The 22,675-nt window shown below is 39.0% G+C and overlaps 1 protein-coding gene across 1 annotated transcript in view; it reads left to right on the forward strand.

Moving 5' to 3' along the window:
- EIF2B3 (eukaryotic translation initiation factor 2B subunit gamma) overlaps positions 1-22,675 on the forward strand; it is a 1,604,034-nt gene that overhangs the window by 812,286 nt on the left and 769,073 nt on the right. The window contains exon 6 of the mRNA XM_044085761.1: positions 22,464-22,553. Within this exon, the coding sequence (XP_043941696.1) occupies positions 22,464-22,553 (90 nt within the window). The remainder of the gene's footprint in view (positions 1-22,463; positions 22,554-22,675) is intronic.

Genomic DNA, 22,675 nt, shown 5'->3' on the forward strand with positions numbered 1-22,675 from the left:
ATCCCTGTTCAGGGTCCATCCTCTTCAGAATCGTCCTCAGAAATTCTCACTGAGGAGCCACCCCATAAGAGGACTTGCAAGAGGAAGAATCTAGATTCTCAAAAAAATCTGTTATGGAAGACACAGATTACGATGAAGAGGAAGGTTCCCCTTGGTCACCCCCTGAAGATGTCTTCTTCGGAGACATCCTAGAAATCCTGAAACAGAGGGGTGATTGGAAGCCCTTAAACCCATCTTCTGAGGAATCTGTGTTTTTGCAAGCTTTTTGTGTCCACACATCTACTTCCTGGTTGACCCCACCTGCTGATCTAATTAAGCTGATTGTTCAGCAGGCATGGAAGGCTCCTGATTCCATAGAGCCCATTCTCCGGAAACCAGATAAAATTTTGACAGCCCCAGAAGACCAGCCTCATTGGACAAAGGGTCTAGCAGTAGATTCCATGGTGGTGGCGGCGGCCACCAAAAAGGAACTCGCAGAGAAGATTTCTGCTGTCCATCCTCCTAACTGAGAGTCTTGCATGATGGACAGGTTTGGGAAACAGGTCTTTGCATCATCGACCTTCACTATTAGGTCCTCAGGTTTCTTGGCACACTTTACTAGACTGCAAAGGGATCTGATAACTGAGCTTTCAGACACCCTTACAGGAACTGTGTCTGCTGAGGTTCGGGATAAGGTTGCCTTGCAGCTTGCTACCCTGGGGTCTGTCTCAAACTCTTCCATGCAGCTCATTACTCATGCGGCTGAAGGGACGTCTAAGGCAGCAGATACAGGCGTTGCCATAAGATGCCACGCCTGGATGCACTTGTGTTACTTCACGGAGCCTTTCAAGTCTTCCTTTGTCAGCACTCCTGTTGACGGTTCCCCTTTGTTTGGCCCTAAAGTTAGAGACACACTAGCCAGGTGTGAAAAAGAGGGAAAGACCCTTTCTGTTGTGGGTGTTCGTTTTTCTACCCCTCAATGATCCTATTTTAGAAATCAGAGGAGTGGGAAAATGTGGTTCAAGAAATCCCAAGGGCCTTTTTGTGACACGTGTGGTGAGTACCCCCCACCCCAGGGCAGAGGGGGGAACTCCAATGGAAGACACTCTCCCTGTGGCAGAGGGGGTCCACGTAAATAGGGGCTTCAGAGATTATTCAAAATATACGCAAATAACACATTCTTTGATAAAGGAAAATTTGATATTGGAGTACCACAAGGCTTACTCCTTGGACCCCTTCTTTGTTTTCAGTCTTCATAAATGACATTACATTGGATCTCTGTATCCTAAATCTTAGGTTCATAGGTTCATAGGTTTATACTAGGCTATCTGCCCTAAGGCATTTATAAGCCTAGCCCAAATTATTGTGGCTTACGCCACCCCTTATATGAAAAAATACTGTGCCCATTAGTTTGTTGTGCCTCTGTCCAGCAGTGACACAGAGATGATTCCTGGGGTAAACCTACGATCTCCCATCCACAGGTCTAGATTTCTCTTGAGCAGAGTCAGCGAGGTGCTCTGCCTCACATGGACCGGGATTTTATTCCACAGCATAGGGAGTCTCTGAGTGATAAATCTATCCCTCCAGCACGTCCTATTTATATCCGTGCTAAGGTTTAAGTCGCTTGCTCTAGTGGTTTTGGTGGATTTGGATTTTTTGAGGTGGAGCATGTCCATTAATTCCGGGTTGGACATGGCCTTGTATGTCAGGCACATGTCACCTCTGAGCAGACGGTATGCGACTGAATAGAGCTGGAGTTTCTTCAATCTGGCAGCATATGACAGATTTTGGAGTCCCTTTATCCTTTTGGTGAGGAACTTTTGGGGTCTCTCCAATTGCTGCAGATGTCGGGTGAGATACATCCCGAATGGGGCATTGTACTCGATCATTGGTCTGATAAGTGAAGAGTACAGGGGAACAATGACCTCACTAGATCTGGATGTGAATCCCTTCATGATCAGGTGGGCAATGTAGAAGGTCTTTCTAACCACTTTAGCAATGTGAGTGTCAAAAGAAAGGCCACTGTCAACCTGGGTCCCCAGGTCCCTGATAACCTCTTCTGTGCTTAGTGGATTGCCACCTATATGGTAGCTTGGGGTTACCTTGTTTTTCCCGAAGGGTATGACTATACATTTTTGGCGTTTAACTTCAGGCCATGGCTCTGGCACCAGCTATCTGTTTCCGTGAGTCCCTTCTGAAGGATATCCATGTCCGATGCACTTTCCACTATGGCGCCCAGTTTGCAGTCGTCTGCAAACTTTGTCAGCCAAAGTCCTGCCATGTTGGCCTGTACTTCTGAGAAGTAGATGCCAAACAATAGGGGGCCAAGGACCGAGCCCTGTGGGACACCACTTGTGACCGGCTTGGAGTCTGACACAGCGCCAGCAACTCTAACCCTGTGGGTTCTGTCCTTAAGCCAGTTTGCAACCCATCTTGTGACATATGGGTTTACATTTAAGCTGGTAAGTTTTTCTACAATACCGAGTGGGGTATTGTGTCGAAGCCTTTGCAAGGTCAAGGTAGGCTGTATGGACTGCCTTTCCCTCATCAATGGCCTTGGTGACTGTTTGAAGAAGTCAACCAAGTTCAAAAGGCATGATCTTCCCTTGACAAAGCCAAACTGGGTCGGGTCCAATGTCTGCAAGTCCCTATATCTTTGTTTATGAGCTCCATTATGATCCTCTCCATAGCTTTGCAGACTAGACTTGTTAAGCTTATGGGGGTAATTACCAGGGTCCGTAGAGGCACCGCCTTTGTGGAGTGGGACCACAGTTGCCGTCGCCACTCCTTGGGCACGTATCCTGTGGTAAGGCTGAGATTAAACAGCTGCCTTATGTGCGGGTTTAATTCCTCATTTAGCTCGTGTAGCACACAGCCGGGGACACCATCCGGTCCCATTGATGCTGTGTTTTTAGCTTTAGAGAGAGCAGCTTTCACCTGCGCATTTGAGATGTCCGGGAGGCTACACTCGGCTGGGATAGTTTTCTCTCCTTTACCGGGGGAGAGGGGAGTGAAGTTTGCACTGAACCTATCTGCCAGTATGTTGGCAATGTCTGTGGGTTCAGTGATTTTGTATCATTTTGGACTAATTCTGAGCATATCTGGGAGTTTCCACCCAGGTTCCTAACATAGCTGAAAAAGGCCTTATGATTGTCCTTTGAATCCATGGCAATTTTTCTCTCAAAATTGGCCTTAGTTGATTTTATGAGTGCTCGTATTTTTTACTAATAATGATCAGGGGTGACTTCCCTTTTATGGATTTTGTTCTATCATGTAATAGCTTTCTCCTCTTATTGTAAAGTTTGTTAATGGCTGGGGTCCACCAGACTGGACGTTTGCCCTTTGTGGAAAGAGTCTTGGTTTTATTTGGGATTGCCTGATCCATGCAGTCCTGGAGGTGTTCATAGAAGGCATTTGTAAGGGCTTCCGCAGCTTGGGTTGTGGTTTCCTCTGGCTCAGGGGCCTTGAAGGATACCACACCAGTCTTGAGTAGTGTGAAGTTTGCTTTAGAGAAGTTCTTCACTATGGTCTTTTTGCTTGGGGTGGGGCGGATGTGGATTTCCAGTGAGATTAGTTTATGATCAGATCTCACCAATGAGGGATATACTTCGGTGTGGAGCATTTTGTCCCCATGTTTGTGACAATGAGATCTAGTATATTTTCTCCTCTCGTGGGAACAGTGACTAGCTGTTCCATGGCATTTGAATTTATGAACTCCAGGAACCGTTGGGCTAGAAAGTTAGGGCTTGAGTAATGTTCCCAGTCTATATTCGGGTAGCTGAAGTCACCCAATATGATGGTGTTTGGAGATACATTTATACCCTCCAGTGTCTTCAGGAAGGCTGTGTGGGGTTCCTGAGTTTGAGAGGGTGGCCTGTAGCATGCTACAATTTGTAGAGCAGTTTTGCCTATGGTTAGTTGCACCTGGATGGTTTCGAAGCTTCATGCGTTGCCACCAACCTGGAGGTGTGAGTATCCTTTATGAATATGGATACACCCCTCCTTTTGTGGTGTGGTCCGGGTTTTGGGGCGAACGCATGATATGAGGTAAAACCTAATAGTGCCGGGGTGCTCTCAGGAGCCTTGAACCAGGTTTCAGTTACAGCACAGACATCGATGTTCTCCATACTGAGAAGGGCCTCGAGTGCGTGCATTTTGAGATTTAGACTTCTGGCATTGAGCAGCATTACCCTCAGTTTCTTCCCATTTTTGTTTTCTAGGGTGGTAGGTTTAGAATTTGAGCCTTGCCTAAAAAGGCACTATGGGGTGGCAAGAGCCTTAGCCAATATCCGAATCCCAGGGGTGACAGGTGCAAGCCGTCCCTTGAAGCAGCGTGGCTTGTCAAGCATGTCATCCCAGGCAGACAGACACTGGATCCCCTTTGAATGACACCAGACATTAAGCCAATTGTTAAAGCTGATCATCTTGTCTCTATATTGTGGCATCATTCTTGGTGAAGGAAGGATACTGCTCAGGGTTAGGGTCATACCTGCCTGGGCTACATAATCAGAGAGCTCCTCTATGTCTCTTTTCATGTAGTCCAGGGAGGTACGTCTCAGGTCGTTCACACCAGCATGGACAATGACTGTGTCATATTTGTACTTGCCATGGAGTGACCCGAGTGCTTGTGTTATGTGGCGGATTCTAGCGCCCGATAGGCAGCTTACTGTGACCCTCTCCTTGTTCAGCCTGGTGAGTGGGACGTCAGTGTGTCTGACTATGGAGTCACCTATGACAAGTATGTTTGGTGTTGTATTTGGCCTTACGGGCTGTGACTGCTTTGCACACTGCTTTTGTGGTTTATGTGTTGCTTCTGGGGTGTCTTGAGGTAGCAGTTGTTTGGGTGTCTGCTTTGGAGGCCTCTGCTGTATATATATCTTAAACGTGTGTGTGTGTGTATATGTATATATATATATATATATATATATATATATATATATATATATATATATATATATTTATATGGATTCACTTTATAATCTCAAAATACTGAAATATTGAATTTAAGTATTTCGAGACTATAAAGCCGACCTAACGAAATAGGGAAACCTTATAACCGCGAATCCGGAAATGTCGAATTTGCAGTTTTGGTGGTGCGCTACGTAACATGGGATGTACTGTGTGCCTGATTTACGTTTGGTATGTGGATATGGTTGGAGATAAAGTTAAGTGAATTTCTTTTATGGGTTTTGAGTAGGGATTTGAGTGCATGTGAGTGGGTTAGGGTAGGTAGGTAAGAGTATGAGTGTGTAAGTGTTGAAAGTGGTAGTGTTTGTACATTTGTGATGCGTGTGTGCGAGGGGACTGTAAAGTGTTTAGTGGTGAGTTTACTGTCTTTTTCTGTTTGGTGCGACCTTGGAGTTAGTATATATAAGTAGCGGGGGTGTGGGGGGTGTAGGAGGGCTGGACCCCCTGCTTATATGTAGGATAGGTTTATTTATTTGTATTGTTGTGTTTGTGTGTGTTTTATTTGTTTGTTGTAGTGTAGGGAGACCAGTGTATGTGTTGTGTGGTGTATGGTGTATTTACGTTCGCTGTTTTGAATTTCACGGTTTTCGGGTTTCTGTTTCTCGGCTTTATAGTCTCGAGATACTGAAATTCAATAGTATTTCGAGATTATAAAGTGAATCCATATGTATATATTTATATGGTTGTATAGGGACAATCTCACCAAAGGTAGTTTCAGAGAACGCAAAAAGAACAGGTGTTATTGGCTGAAATTACTTTTGCCTATAGTGGAGTTTGCTTTTTTCTCCACTTTTGTGCAGTCTTGGAGTTGGTATTTACAATTCCAGGGGGTACGGATGGTGCAAGGGAGCCTGCCTCCTTGCAAAAATAAAATTATTGAGTTAATCGCCAAAGGTAGTTTTGACGAAGCTTTCTTTTTTTTTGTTCAACAAGATTACCTATGATATCTTCAGATGAATCCATACGTGTGTGTGTGTGTGTGTGTGTGTGTGTGTGTGTGTGTGTGTGTGTGTGTGTGTGTGTATATATATATATATATATCTATATATATATATATATATATATATATATATATATGTGTGTGTGTGTGTATACAATGGATATATTTCCATATATCGAAAATTCAAGTCTGAAAACACAACTTGTTGATAGCAGCCTATTGAAAATTGTTTTTGCAGAGGTCAAACTCCCCCTGCATCCTCCACTCCCTGTGCTAATTATATATACTAACTCCAAGATCACTGTACAAAGGGAAACTTGCAAATTCCCCCAATCGCCACTGTACTGTGATCTCACACAGAAATAAAGCCGACACTTTCGATCAGCTGCTTTTCAGTTAGCTGTCTCTCTTTTTCATGGGTTCAACAAGATGACTTTCAGCAATTTGTATGTAACCCATATACACAAAATGGTGCATGCATTACATTTTATTCTTCATTTTAATACTAATAATGTATTAATCATGCCATAAGTTGTTCTAAAAAGTGAATGGTTTTGAAGATATTCAAAATACATTTTTAATGCAATTTTTTCAGTTTGTAGGCTTCTTAATTTTGGAACTGTCCATATGTCTGTCTGGTTTCTTCAGCTTTCAAAACTGATGCATTTAGCATAACTTCTTATACTGTCCCACTTTTGTGACAGTTTTTGTTGCACTGCAACTTCATTTGGATATGCGGCTGTTGGAGTCTCTCTCTCTGCTGTTACCATTCTCACAGTCTCTGTTTTCATGGAAAAAGATTGGTTGTGATAGCCCTAGTTACTCTTCTTTCTGAACTTCAGCTTTCAGATCCGTGTCTTGTTTAGTAGTTACCGTTTGATTTGTACAACTTCTTTCCTTCATGCAGCAGAGTGTCTGGATACAGCTCGCATTGAGATTCTGTTCTTTCCCATGGCATCTTTATTTCTAATTTGTCCAAAACCTGTTAAGTCTAAAAGCCTTCAGTAGTCTCTGTCATAATAGTGCTTTTGTATAAGTTTATTTCTTCCCAGCATTTCATTTATGTGGTTTTTCAGGCATCAGTAAATTAAACTGAAGTTGGTTAATTCTCTTATTGACCTCTCACCCCACAATATTGATGCTATTGAAAAATCAAGTCCCTGTAGTGGAGTATTCCTAAATTGCTAGATAATTCCTGTATCTTTTGTTACACATTTTATCTTACGATTCTTCATTGTTTGAGTAGTTGATATAGTTGTCAACTTGACTGACTATAATGTGGTTTCTATTTTATATGTTTGAATTCCCATACATGCACTAACATTTCACATTCTGAATGCCTGACATAAATTATATATCACTTTCAGAAAAGAAAATGCCAAACTGACTCCGGAATGTAGGCTTTAATGTACTGCTCACGCCTGCTTTTATTATTTACATTCTGTTAGTTTGTTATTCCAAGTTCCAAGAAATAATCAGTCTACAGCTATGAGGTACGTGGCTTCTGTGAAATGGAACAGATCTCTTGACTTCTTTGCTCAGTGGACAAAGTTGACCTGCGTTTGTTATCTTTTTCTTGAGTATGCAATGCATATGGCACAGCTTTGTACTGCTTGTTCCATCTTCGATGATGTAACCTGCCAAAACATTACATCTCTTATTCTTTCTTTGCACTGTACAATTCCCAGGTATGACTCATGTATGTTTTCAAAATTTATGTCACCTGATTGGGAACTATCATTTTGTAAATTTTCAGCATCAGTCCCCTGGGTACATGTTTTCCTCTTTGAAAGAAAAATAAAGCTGAAGTTTTTTCCATGCTGATATGTTTTTCTCTTTTGAATTTCTAAGTCAGTATCAGTATACCACTGAAATTGTTGGAATTTTTTTGTCTGTCTTTGGCAACTGTAGTGTAATGGATGTCTTTTTTTTTTCTGGCAGTTCTTGTTCTTATGGTAAATACACTCTATTTATCATATCTGCTATGTGTGTATAATTGCCGAGTCTGTATCTCTCTTTCAGGTCATACTTCTGTATTTTAAGTGCATTGTCTGCAGACTCAGTATTGAAGGTGCCGTGTGCAAAGACTTTTTGTATATACTTTGCAAAAGTTTCTGGTTTATTTACACCTAAACTTATTTTCCATAAACATTGGCAGACTAAAGGTGATGCACACCACCAAAGTTTGAAAAGTGCCTTATTAAAACAGAGTGAGCATTTTCAAACTTCTCTGTTATGTTTTTTGGGAAAGTTTTAAGTAATATGTGAAGCATATCCTGTTTTTGAGTCTGAAAACGAATGTGAAAATGCAAAAGCATTTATTCTTAATAATCTTCTTAGTTAAAAATGGGGTCTCTACAACCATTACTCGGTTTTAATAAAGCACTTTTCATAGTTTGACAGTGTGGCTTGACCTTTGTTAGCCTGTTGGAATTTTATTTTAGTTCAAGGAATGCAGGAGATGTGCTTCTGGATTTTTCATAAATGTACTCATTGAATTTGTTGTGTACAAACACTGCTGGTGATAGTCCATTTTCTCTGTTGGCATATCTCTTTTGGCATCTGTAAACAGCTGTGGCATTTAGGCAACTGGACTGTTCCCTTAAAAGATCACAAATGTATCATTCTTTTGTGACTAGCTTCTTCAGTATTTCAAAACTCCTGTTTGTTCATACCTCCATTCCCAAGCTATGCCTTTTTCTAACAGTTGTTATGGAGGCATAGTTATCTCAGACATTAGCCATTATAAAATAGTGCATCTTTCCTGAAAACCTCTGTGATGTGTACCTGTCTTCTAGCCTTGACATTTTAACATCTACTTGGATTTTTTTTTCTGAATGAGATTAAGACCATCTGATTGTAAAATGTGTCCCAAATATTTTAGACTTTTCACTCAGATTTTGCATTCACTTTATTTAATTTGAAATGTTAATGTCTTAATCAAGCTAGCAGCTGTATTGGCATATTGTCACACTCTGCTTGTGATTGACCCAACACTAAGAGATCATCAGTTATTTTTACACTGCCTTCTAAGCCATCTATCTTGCTTTATTTGCCAAAGGTCTTAAGTTTGTATTAGTACTGAAGAAAACTTAGCATTTGGCATTTCTGAGGCAACTTCTTGTACTGTAAGCAATGGATAATGCTCTTCTCCCGATCACTTTACTGAGATATTTTGTTTGCCCATTACTTGATTATAACTAGGCTTTCATTCTCTTTAGCTGCTGTGCCTCTTCACTTCTGAGTACTATGGACACTTTTCTGGAGGATTGCATCACTGCCCCACCATCAGGTTTTATTTGTATATCTAATATCATCCTGAAAGCTATCCATACCTGTGAGTAAATTGTTGTACTCATGCAGGATATCATTGTTATGACTTTGCATGGTATCTGAGATATTTATTTAATAGTGTGAGTGATCATGTATGCACAGTCTTAGTGAGTGATTTTGAACACTTGCAGTTCTGTTTATACAATGCAGATTTTTGCCATTCTTCCCATAGCCACACAACTTATAATTTTAGGAGAATTCTTTTCTTTAAGTTCAGAAAGAAGACTGAAGTTTTTTTATTTGTACTCGCATGACAGCAGTTTTTTGTCCCAGACGTGCCACCCATTGGCAAGAATTGGTTAACAGTTTCTACACAACTTTCTCTTGTGGGCGAAACAAGCCCAAATATTTTTTGGAATATTTTCTGGCAATATAGTTTACTTCATCAGTCTCTGATACATTTTCAGATTTCACGGTATCAGGTCTTTTCATCTCAGGTGTACCCACGACCAGTTGCAAATTATTTTTAACGTGCTTGTTTTTCTGTTAAGCTGTTTTAGAAAAATGCCTTTTTCTAGCACTGCCTCTTCAAGCTTAGATTAGAAGGCAAGGCATCTTATCAGGCTTTTAGTCACACCTACTGCAAGGTTCAGTTAGAGCAATGCAAGCACATCCATTTTGGATCTTTTCTTTCTCACATTAAATCAACTCATGGCTTTCTCTTTTAAATCCATTACCTTTTCAACCCATTCTTTCATGAGTTCTCAGCTTTAAGACTAAAAATAAAACATCAAACACAGCCATAGTATAAAAGTGTAATAACAAAACTAAAAAAATCTCTAAATGAAGACCTCAGGATCCAAAGCATAATATAATTCAAATGCTTCAGTTTAGCACATCCATTTCATAAAGAGCTAATCTGCCACCGTAATTCTGGGGTACCTTAAAAATGTTTGAACCCCCCCCCCCCCTGCTAAATTCTGGGATGGTCACATCCAAAAGCAAGGAAAACAAATTTTGTAAAATTAGCCTGTTGTGCAGAATGTCTGTGCATAATATTATTTTTATTCTTTGTTTTAATATTATAAAAATACTCACTGATTCTAATCTAAGATTGTTTCCTGTCAGACTTGCCTATGTAGAAAGCATCACTGCTTACACATATTGCGTAGTAATATATGCAGTATGATTAAACATGTTGCACAGTAAACAGTGCATGTCCTGCTGTCAGTAAATCTGCAGTCTCAACCTATATTATGAGAATTCAGAAAAAGAGAAGTGACCCAGTGTTTATAAAACAGTACCAGTCGCAAAAAACACAACTGTTGGTATCCTTATCTATAGGTGGAGCTCAGAGGTGTTAGTTAAGAGAGAGAGTAAGGCTAGAAGTTGAGAGGCCCTTAGGTTGTGGCCTGCAAAGTGCCAAGTAGAATACAGTTTGCTTTGGTGTGGAGGGTTCTTTTAAGTTCAGCTCTGAAGGTGAGTAAGGGGATTGCAATTCCTGTAGGTGGAGCGGGGGATTTCCATAGCTTAGCAACAAGGATAGAGAAAGAGTAGTTGAAGTAGTGTCGCCTGGTTTGTAGGGGTTGTGTAGAGAGTTGTATGAGGTCATAGTGCATGTGTTTGGTCAACAGTTTGGCAGTTATTGGATGGGGAAAGTGTTACATTGCAGAATGTTTAAGATGATAGAGCCTGATAGCATGTCTACCCTGTGCTTCACTGGGAGCCATTTCACTTTTTTGAGGATGAGGCAGTTGTCGCTCATCCTGTGTTATGATTCAAGACGAACAGGCAGGGTAGTTCATTTGTATGTCTTATTATATTAAAACAATAAGTGAGAAGGTCACTGAAAAACCAATCAGTAAAAACAAAATGAAAACTCCAGCAAAGCTAGAATTTCCACTGAGTGACCTCCCAAACCTCTTGTATCAGAGGCACATGGGTTATATGCAGATGACCCTTATGAACATCAGGAGATTCAGCTAATTAGCAATTCTGAATGCCCATGACTTGTTTCGTCATTTTAATGGACAATTTCAGGCCAATAAAGCCAAACCCCACTAGCTGTGGATATGCATATTTCGGCCTTGTTATGACCTCGTCAGCACAAGCAGAGTGTTTCACTAAGCATAAGAAACACAAGGCTGTTATAGAAACACTCCAGGATGGATAGCAGCAACATAAAATATAAACAAACTGATTAACTGACAAACCATTACATACATTCATGCTTATATCTCAACAGCTGTGTACAAAATGGCAGTCTGGCATGCACATTCTCAGTATTTGCACACATGTGCAAGCCCGTGGAAAGCTTCTTAAATATATACTGATCTACATCAACCTCTTTAGTGAATGGCCCACAATAAATGACATCTAAAGACATGCAATTATACAGACACCAAGAAATAAACAACACTTTCATGTCCAAGTTGTTGTGTATCTGGAAGATGGTCTGGAAATGCAACCTGATCTAGTGATATAGCAATTAGGACTGGGTTTAGCAACAGGGGCAGTCATTGGTGAACAATCTGTTTCAGGAGTTTTCTCAGGAACAGGAATATTTGCTGGTATGTCCTCTGGAACTGAAACACCGGATGACTCGCTGTGAAATCTAGAGTCTTTTTCACAGGTAAGTTGCTGCAATACAGGCTCGGACACCGGTGCTAAATGTTTCTGATTCCACCTAAATTCTACTCCTTGTGATTCCACAATGTACAGACTCGGCTCTGGACATGCACTTTTCATGACTCCAGTCAGATCAATACCTTTGGATGTCTGCATCCTCACTATCTCCCCTTCTCATAATGGAATGAGTGGTTTGCTGGACTTATTATAATAGGACTTCTGAGACAAATGCCTTTTCATAAGTTGAGCTCTCACTGCTTTGTTGTTGTTGTTGTTAGTATGGGGAACCAACAGATTGCTACTAATTGGTAGTGTGGTTCTGGTTTGTCATGACAAAAGCCTTGTGCAGGTCAACCATGATATGTATCACAAGGAACATTTCTGAGATTCAGAAAAACATCACTATTGTCTTGTTTCAACTTCTCAAATAACTGTTTTGCACTTTGAACTGCGTGTCCTGCCAAATCATTTGACCATGGGTTCTAAGGGCTACTTGTAACATGAATAAAGTCACACTCTTCAGCAAATCTCTTGAACTGCTGGCTTGTAAACTATGTACCATTGTTAGAAATAGCTTTGTGCGGACTACCGTAGACTTCAAAATGACGCTTCAACTTAGTAATGACAGTACTGGATGCTAGATTAGCAAGTAGGTCAATCTTGAACCAATTTGAATAAGAGTCTGCTAAAACCAAGTAACATTGACCATTCCATTTGAAAATGTCTGTGACTACTGTCGATCAATGTAGTTCCGGAATCTGGTTTAGCTGAAGTGGTTCTTTCTGTTGATCCGGCTTAGTACTATTACATACAGAACAAGATGAAAGTACTCTCTTGATATCATTTGACATAGAATGTCAGAGTAATAGCCCTCTCACCCTTCTTTTGGTAGAATCCCTTCTTGAGTGGCCACGATGCAAAATGGTAATATACTTTTGTTGCAAGGATTTTGGAACAATTACTTTTGGACCTTTCATAGATGATACCATTGTCGAACAAAATCTCCTTTCTCAAAGGAAAATATGTTTGCACTTCTACTGGTAAACACAATTCCTTTGAAGGCCATCCTTGACTGATAAAGTGGGTGAGCTTCCAAAGAATTGAATTTAAGGTTATGTGACTTCTAAGCTCATCAAGACGTGTAGAAGAAAAATGTTTCACTTCCATGATTTCAAAATCAAGTTTCTCATTTACAAGCTGTTCAGTGGCATTTCTGGGTGATCTGGATAAAGTATCAGCAAAATAAAGAAGTGTGCCTTTTGTGTAGACAAAATTGAAATTATACTTTTGCAATTTCAACATCATGCATTGGACTCTGGCAGGAGCTGTATGCATAGGCTTTGTCAAAATAGTGACTTAGACATTGGTGGTCAGTTTTGATTTGAATTGGGTGGGCATAAATATATTCAAGGAACTTCGAACATGTAAACACAATTGCCAAGTGATCTTTCTCAATCTGAACGTACTGCCTCTTGGTTAGGGTTGGAGTTCTGGACGCATAGGCTGCTGGTCTACTCTCTTGAAGAATGACTGCACCAAGACCAAACTTCAAAGCATCACAAGAAAGAGTAACTGGTTTATGAACATCATAGTATCTAAGAGTTGGTGGACTGGCAATTCTCTGTTTCAGGACATCAAATGCTCTTTGGTGGTGTTCTGACCAGGACCAGGAAACATCTTTGCATGTCAACTCTCTGAGTGGTGCAGAAATTTGGCTCAAGTGTGGAATGAACTTGCCTAGATAGTTAACCATGCCAAGAAAACGTAAGGCTTGAATATTGTCTGGAGCTAGCATCTCAAGAATTGCTGTATATTTGGAAGGATCTGATCATAAGCCTGAACTGGTAAACAAATGACCAACATAAGTGACTTCTTGTAGCCTGAATTTGCACTTCTGAGGATTCAGCCTAAGATTCACGTTATGTGCTCTTTCCAGAACTTTCTTGAGGTTTCTGTCATGCTCTGCTTCACCATTACCTCCTGCTTAAGATATCATCTACTATAATAGCACATGGATAACCAGAAAAAAATTGTTCCATGGCATGCTGGAAGACTTCACTGGCAGAATTTATCTCGAGTGGCAGTCTCAAAAATCTGTACCTGTCAAAAGAGTACTGAAAATGGTTAGCAGTGAAGATTTTCAGTCAAGCAAAATTTGCCAAAATGAACTCTGCACCCAAAACAGAAAAAACAGTGGCATTTGGCATGAGAGCAGCAACTTCTTCGACTGTACCCATTGGATGATGAGGTCTTTTTGGTGCTTTGTTCCAATTTCTTGCATCAATACATATTCTAATATCATCTGAGCTTTTCTTATGAGCTGCCACCACGGAAGATGCCCATTCAGTTGGTTCATCAACTGGACAAATCACACCTTGCCGCACCATTTTATCTAGTTTGGCCTTGACTCTGTTCTGGATAGCTAATGGAACTTTCTGGGCTGGTCTGACTGGGCTGACTTCAGGGTTTAACTTTATGGAGTACACAACTTGGAGTCTGCCTAGTTTGTCTTTGAAAAAATCAGCATAGGTAGAGAAAAAAAGTGGGCAAAATTAGAACAGTGGTCTTTTAAGCTTATTCAAAAAAACACCAAAATAAGGAAGCAATCAAATGGTGAGATGAAAGAGAAAATCCTTTTAATCCATTTAATACATCCGTCTTGGTACCTCGGCAATTCGCCTTCAGTGGAACAAATAACCATATGAACACATCCTCTTTTTATATACTCATCAATTAATCTATTAAATAATTATTTCATTATGTCATTAACGCTGTTAATACTTGCACTTCAAATACCCTTAAATACAATCAGCAAAACATTTTATATAAAGCAATACATGCTATATTGCATGCTTCTATAAATTACTTAAAACTGAACTGTATGAAAGACAATACAAAATTGTGCTAAATGCATATTAATTCATTTGAAATTCATAAATTATTTAACACATTATATAACTAACTTCACTAAATATTAAGTTGTGCATGACAATGAATAAATAAATGCATGAAGCATTTAAGTACATATAAATACATTCAGATTTCATTAATATGACTCAAATATTTCACCACTACTATATTTTATACTGTAAGCCTACTCTCTAAATTCATTCCTCTAGGATACAGTGTATGATACCCTAAGATCATTCTGTATTCTAACCTGTTTAATGCAGTTTTAAAATTTCCTGCACAGAAATGGGGTCATGCCAATACACTAAATGAAAAACCCTCTATGTTGCCATTGTGTATATTAATAAAATGAGAGGCTACTGGACTTCCCATGTTTCCCCTCCTAATGTCCCCTAAGTGCTCTAAAATGTGCACTTTAACCTTCCTGGTGGTCTGTCTGATATACCATAAAGGTGTAGTACAATCACAACCCAAAATATATATTACCCCAGATGACAAACAAACTTCTCAAATGCTAAATATTTCTTACCATTTATTTTCTTCCATGCATGTTTTTTACCCTATCACAAACCAAACAACGGCCACAACAGTGCATGCCAACATTCACGTCAATGAAATGTTCCAATTTTCTGTTCAACAATTCTTTCAAATTATAATACCTACTGTATGAAAATGTGATATGCCTAGGAAATAGATGACCAACATTTAGGTCATCACAAACAACATGCCACAATTCTTTAAGAATTTTTTCAACCACAATTGAAAAATCAGAAAATCTGGATTCAAAAAATATGTTTTCTTGTGTAGATGCGACCGATGAATGACAGCAGTCACTATAATGCACCCCCTTCCTAAAGTTTTGGTTCTACATAACCTATTCTTTTAAGCTTACACAGTGGACGTCTTATTAAATGAAAGAAGTCCCATTTTCAAACTGTCTCTGACGCCTAATAATGACTGTACATGGCTTTTGGCTATGTAAAATTGCAAGTCATAGCTCATCCCAGCAGAGTAACATGAAAGCACTACTGAACCTTCAGTCTGAATTTCTTCACCACCATAAGCAACAAGCTTCGCACACTTTGCCAAATCAAGCTTGCGAAATTTGTTTTGAAAAGGATGCATTCTGTGAAATAACTGTACTCTAATACTACACAAACTTGCAAACTTTTTGTATACTTCGGATATCTTGAATAGCTTTAATTAATACGAAAAAGTAGCGCATAGCTAAAAAATGCAGTTGTTTTCCTTATTTTATACATTTTATGCGATTCAGATATTGTTTCAAACATTTTCGTGACTATTTTGAATATTTTTATTCAATATGTTACAGTTTCGGACATTTCGTTTAACTAGAAGTTCGTTTTGAGCATTCTGAGTGCTTTGTTTTATATTCGTTGAGTAAGAAATCATTTAAGCAAGTTTTAGAACCTGTAATTCATTTCTGACCTGTTTTGCAATATGTACATGCAGTAGGGATAATCAATTCCTCTCTATTCCTCCAGTATTAACTGGGTCTCTCTTGGTCTTGATTCTGGATCCCATTCTGACTCTATGTCGCTCTTCCCATGTTATGATTCAAGACGAAGAGTGGATAGTTTATTTATATGCTTGATTATATAGAAACACATCAGGATGGATAGCAGGAACATAAAATATAAACCAACTGATTAACTGACAGATTATTACATACATGCATGCTTACTTCTCAACAGCTCTACAAAATGGCAGTCTGGCTCGTATGTTCTCAGTATTTATACACATGCGCAAGCCCATGGAAAGCTTCTTAAAGGTATACATACATACTGCTCTACAGCAGAGATGCTCTTGAGAGAGTGTTGAAGTGACAGATTTCATTTTCTACAGTCTGTAGTGTGTTGGAGTGTTTCTTCGAGACTGTGGCTATTATGGGTGGAGTTGAGTCAGAAGGACTCTTTTTTTTTTTTTTTTTTCTGCAGTTTATGTGGTGGGGTTGAATCTGTAGGATGAGATATTCCTACCCCAGAAGAGCAGTGAGTTAATTTTTGCCCTTAATTTCTCAATATAGGTATAGATTGTTAGTGACTGATCTAGCCACAAACTGAGGTATTTAAAGGAATTGGTTGGTTCTAATGGTATGCCACAAGGTGCAGTGATACCGAGAGACTTTGGTGATTTTTTTTAATAAGTTTTTGGGTAGCCCATGCTTTTTGTTTTGTGGAGTTAAGTATTAGTTTGTGGTTAATGAGCCAGGAATTGATGAAGTTAAGGTATTTTGCAGTTGTATTTCAAATATTGAGTGGTTGTGATTGGACCTAAAGATTGCCATGGCATCAGCATAGAGAATCAGTTGTAGAATAGGAAGATCATAAGGTAGTTTATTAATGAAAATAGAGAACAAAAGAGTGGCTTGGATAGAAACCTGGGCTAATCCCACTGATAGTTATGGACTGAGAGAATGACTAGCCTAGTTTAACTCTGAGAAGTCTGTTTGGCAAGAAATCTGAAACCAGGTGATGAATGTGTTGTAAATGCCACTTTTCTGAAGAGAAAGGAGGAGTTGGTGGTTAATTAGATCAGAGGCTTTTGTAAGGTCAGTTAATATTGTTCCTGTCAAGCTACCATTGTCTGTGTTGTGGAGACTTGTCAGATAGCCACCAAAATGCCGTTATTTTACTAGAACCTATCCGGAATCCATACTGTTACAGGGTAAGGAGATGGTATTGCTGAATGTAGCTTTAAAAGTTGGATGTAAATAATTTTTTCTCTAATACATTGCAAAGAGTGGCTTGGAAGGAAATAGGAAAAAGGTGGTGAGGTGTTTTGAGATTCCTGTGCTAGCAAGGTTAGTAAGCGTAATACATTACAAATTGATTCCTCTGTGGTAAGATGGATATCAAACTGGTTAAAAGACAGAACCCATAAGGTGCAAGTAGCAATGGTCTCATCAGAGTATGAAGGTTAGGGCTCAGTGCTGGGATCTCTTTTTGTTTGCAATTTACCTTTCTGATCTCCACACCATGAACCAAGATCTGTGATTAACCAAGTTTGTGAACTACTGTAAACTGGGAGTCCGTGTAAATTCCCCCTCTGATGTCTAAGCCTTTCAGACTCACACTTGTAAATACCTGGTGTACAACAAGTAAACGTAAGTTAAATGCCAAAAAGTTCAATATTGTCCCATTTGATAGACTACCCCCCAGCGTACAATATAGATAATATCCCACTCCAAAATAAAAATGGTAGTGATCTTGGAATTTGGGTAGGTAATTCATTCTCCTTTTATCATCATCATTTAATGATGGTAGTCAGAACGTCCTTCTACTTCGTGCAGCTAATTGCCAAGGGAATAACATCCAGAGCTAAAGAGGTGATTGTCCCCTTATGTTCAGCATTGAAAATGCCAATTATTGAATACAGTGCCCCCTTTGGGATGTACCTCACTAGATATATCAAACAACTAGAAAAATCCCAGAGGTTCCTAAGTAAGAAGATCACTGGATTAAAAAAGACTTAAGACTGGAAGCAGTTTCAATTTATTCACCATCTTATGGACTCCTAAAAGTCATTGGGTACTCACTGCACCTGGATCTTTTGTATCCCCAAATAGTTCCACAAATACCAGAACCAGGGTATCTAAATATTGATCAGCATATAAATAAAACACAATGGAGAGAGAGGTTCGGTTCACACTGCCTTCCCCACGTTTTGCATAGATTTCCTGTGGAAATGAAGCAGAGGGATACATTATCTTCCTTCAGATTGGAACTGTATGATTGAATTGATATTCATAAATTTCCCCCTGGCTTGACTAGCCTAACTGTCATCAGAAAAGGAAGTACGGCTGAGGGTGGTTACTAGCAAGGTGTAAATGGCAGTAGGACTCCGATATCTTGTTATTTCATATAATTTTATGAGCCCAGGAGTGCTTCTGCTCTTGATCAAATCAGCTCCCAAGGAATACTGTTTGAAATTGATCTCAGATTACTACCAGGGATTTACAGATAGAAAGAAAATAAAAACAGGCAAACAAATACAAGAAATTACTATCCCCTATGATAATAGTATATATTCACTTTTATTACAAAGCACAGTCAGTTTTTTTGTCATCACTTTTATCACAGCAATGCAGTTGGACGTCTCATATAGAACATTTACATATGAGAAGTGCGGAAAGAAGTGCTTACAGGGAGTGCTGTTTAAATAGACAGGAGGCTGTGCAGTAAACAGAATCGATGACAGGTGACCACCAGAGATTTATAAATAGAAATAAGATATAAAAATAAGATAAATCCCCCAACTGACAGTAAAAAAAAATCCACTTCTTTCACAATACACTCATAGACAAGTTAAGTAATTACTTCTGACACAATTTCTGTAGACACAAATGCTTATAAAGAGTGCAGTTTGAACAGGCAAAAGGCTGGACAGAAAAATGAATCCACTACAGATTACTACCAGGGATGTACAGTCAAAAATTCGATATAAAAGTTAGATAAATACCTCCTTTTTTAGGCTAGCAGTAAAAAGTAATTTTTATCAAAAGAACAGACTCGTATGTTGGATCAATCAGTTACACTTGAGGAGCATATACACCCTTTAGTATCAGGACTCTAAATGCCCTACTGGCATGCTAAAGGTTTCAAGCAGTGTTGGTGTCTGTCCGTAGAGCTGGGATAGATACCACCAAAAGTGAGGTAATGGATCCAGGGATCAGCTTAATATCACAAAACTGAATAATTTTAATTGGAAGCAATCAACTTAATATCACAAAACTGAATAATTTTAATTGGAAGCAATCAACTTAATATCACAAAACTGAATAATTTTAATTGGAAGCAAATAGTATAATACTATTTTATTGTCAGTATCACTTAGACGGAGTCAGTTTAATGCAGTAGTGAGATGCTGGTCCTGTACTGTTGCTTGTCTAGATAGCAGCATTTAGCATTGCAGTGCACCAAATCACAGGACCAACATAGGAAAACGCCATTACACTTCATCAGTTTCGGTTTGTCAGTTGCATTGTGTATTGTACTATATTGAATAAACAACTGTGATAATAGAAATGTATTAGTCATTCATTCATAGTCTCTCTTCCCTCATGAAGTTGTTAAAACATGAAACACCCTGCCTCCTGACCTCAGATTACAAAACCGTACCTGCACTTTCAAAAACCTCCTTAAGCCATACCATTACACCAACCGTTTATGTAACTGCAATGGACCTCCCTGAAGCCTCACGCTACTGTAGGATTTTATTTCCTTATGCTTCTGGTGAATGCTAATACTGTGCTCTGCCAATGCTTATTGTATATATTGTACGTATGTTCTTACTAAGAAAATGCCTTGCACATATATTGTACCTATGCTTATTGCATGAAAGTGCTATGCTCACATATTCGTACTTCAACTTTGTACTTTTAACTTTTTAAACTTTTCTGTAGCATGTTTCCTAACTGTTGTTATCATTTACACGTTGTAACCTGTAACTGTTACCATTAATTACTCTTGATTTTGTAACTGTATGGAGCTTTTCTCCCTGGGACTCCGCTGAAAATGAACACTAGCTGTCCCATCAGATGATCCTGGTAAACAAATGTTAAATAAATAATCATAATAATAATAATAAATAATAATTAGTAAAGCAATGAACTGTCCATGAGGAAAGAATTGAGCTCTGCTTTATTATTGTTGTCGCAAGTACCCCTACCCACAATTTAGTATAAGAAGGAAAGGTGGATTGATTCTTAAGATCAGTATCAGTTACAGAAAGTTTTACACACACTAAATGTCTTGCTGTTACAGCCAAAAGTAGCAGGTCAAAACACTTAAATCTTTCACTTAGCCAGCAGTGTTTCATCTTGTCCCACTTAGATGCTTTCCATAAGGAGTGATGTTATCAAGTAGGTTTGTGCTGATTCAGAATCCAGTCATATGAATAATACAGCAGGGTTTGGTATTAATAAATGCTGCCCTTGTTCTACTGCTTTTCCGATTTAGCTGAATATTGTTTCTACCTTGTAGTATTAAACTGAACTATGTGCAAAGTGTAGCAGTTTATATCAATGCCCAAATGTATTCAGTGTTTATTTTAGTAGTTGGGGAAATCTTTAGTCCATAACTGAATGGCAAAGAAATTTGTATGTCACTAGACAGATCACTATAGAGAACCCCAATCTATTACACTAAGTATAAGCTTACAGAAGGGTCAACCTTCTCACCCATTTCAACCATCTGTCAGTTGCCAGAAACCACCAGTGGTTACAGGTCCTAGTACAATTAAAGCCATCACAGAAGATGGTAGAATAAAAAAGCAATAACCTGCAAGTGGGTGTGCGTGTATCAGGATTTACCCACGGTTGGTGTGGTTGACTCATGAGGGCGAAGCCTGAGTGATGAAACAAAGCCAGCAGTGGGTAAATCCTGATATACCCACAAAATTACTTAGCTTTCTTAAATAATGTCTTTGTATAACAGAGCCATAGTATTCCTCTACGTTGTTTGCCATTCTTCCTGTGCCGTGCATGTATATAGGAGTTATGTTCTCATACTTGCACAGTAAATCAGTGCTATTGAGTTAAAGTAACTGAGAAAAGAGACTCTCCATTCTTTTTTTAAGAGTAGCAATAGAGAAAGAGACTGTCCATTGTTGCTATGAGACAAAATCTGGACATTCTGCGAAGATCTGGACAGTTGAAAGGTACAAGAATCTGCTGAGATTTAAGGATGGACGGTGGAAAAAAAGAAGGAAAATCGGGTATGTATCTGTCCTTTTGTTTTTCAGAACATGCCTGATTTTTCTTCTTTTTTGCACTGGTCTTCGATAGCATATTCCAGTAGAAAAGTCTGGCCACAGAATAGTACTTTACTGGCCAGACTTTTTTTTCTGTTGGTATATGCTCAATTTACAATGGGCACACTGGTTGGGCTGACCAATTAGCGTGCATGTTTTTGAATTCTAAACAAGCTATCATTCTATAATTAGTAATATTGTACACGACCGTAATATTTTTTCCACAGATGCATCATTGCCATATTCTGATTTTCAATACAAAGACGATACCCAGAATATTAGTCTGGAGTTACAGAAATTCCCACCCTTTAGACTCGCATACAGACAGGGCATCCATATTCATGTTAGCTTTTCTGTAGAAGTAATCTCTTTCTGTGTTTCCTTGAGCATTCCACTCTTTTGAAGTTGTATTTTTTTTTCTTGCATGTCTGTGATATTCTCAGAATGTGTTGTTTGAGAGCCTGCTGTGTTCGATTGGTACAGACGTGGCCCAGAATTTGGCTTGAAGGATTATTTGAGATACCAGACCGAAACAAACCTTTTTCTGCATTCTTATCTGTTACTACCCTCCCCACACACATACTCACCATAGTTTCTCCATGTCTGTGTCAGGATTTGATGATGTGTTGGAAGCAGCATTGTGTGTTCCTGCACATTTTTCTTATTCTGCAATGGAAAATCAGGCCACATTCTTGTGCCCCCCCCCATGACTTCTAAAGTACTTCTAAGAAAAGGATGGTACTGAGACATGAGTACAATTTTCCATTGTAGTACTGTACCTTCATGCATGCTTCTGAGTTATGTACAGCTTACTTTTAAAGTGCTTCTCATTATATATTGTATGCATACTGACCACTACATAATGTGATAGACAGTCACTAGTGCACGTCATTGTCTTAATATGTTAAATAGGGCAAAAGTGTGCTAAATGGAGCAGAATACTTTTCCATACAAATAACATGACATTTGCTTTCTTTTTCCCTGTTTGCAGACATCCACGAATGCACATCAAGACAGGCCTAGTAGATGCTCATCTCTACTGCTTGAAGAAATATGTTGTGGACTTTCTGGCAGACAACAAGTATGTATCTCACAACTTCTTTACTAAAGAATTCTGGACAAAGCAAAAGGAAAGGGTGCGAAGGAAAGCCCAAATAAGGGACATTTTTTTTTTAAATATTCCTCTAATTCACTTTGAAAAAA

This window comes from Protopterus annectens, chromosome 10.part0 (genome assembly GCF_019279795.1).
Source record: "Protopterus annectens isolate FY-2018-M chromosome 10.part0, PAN1.0, whole genome shotgun sequence".
NCBI classification, from domain to species: Eukaryota; Metazoa; Chordata; order Ceratodontiformes; family Protopteridae; genus Protopterus; species Protopterus annectens.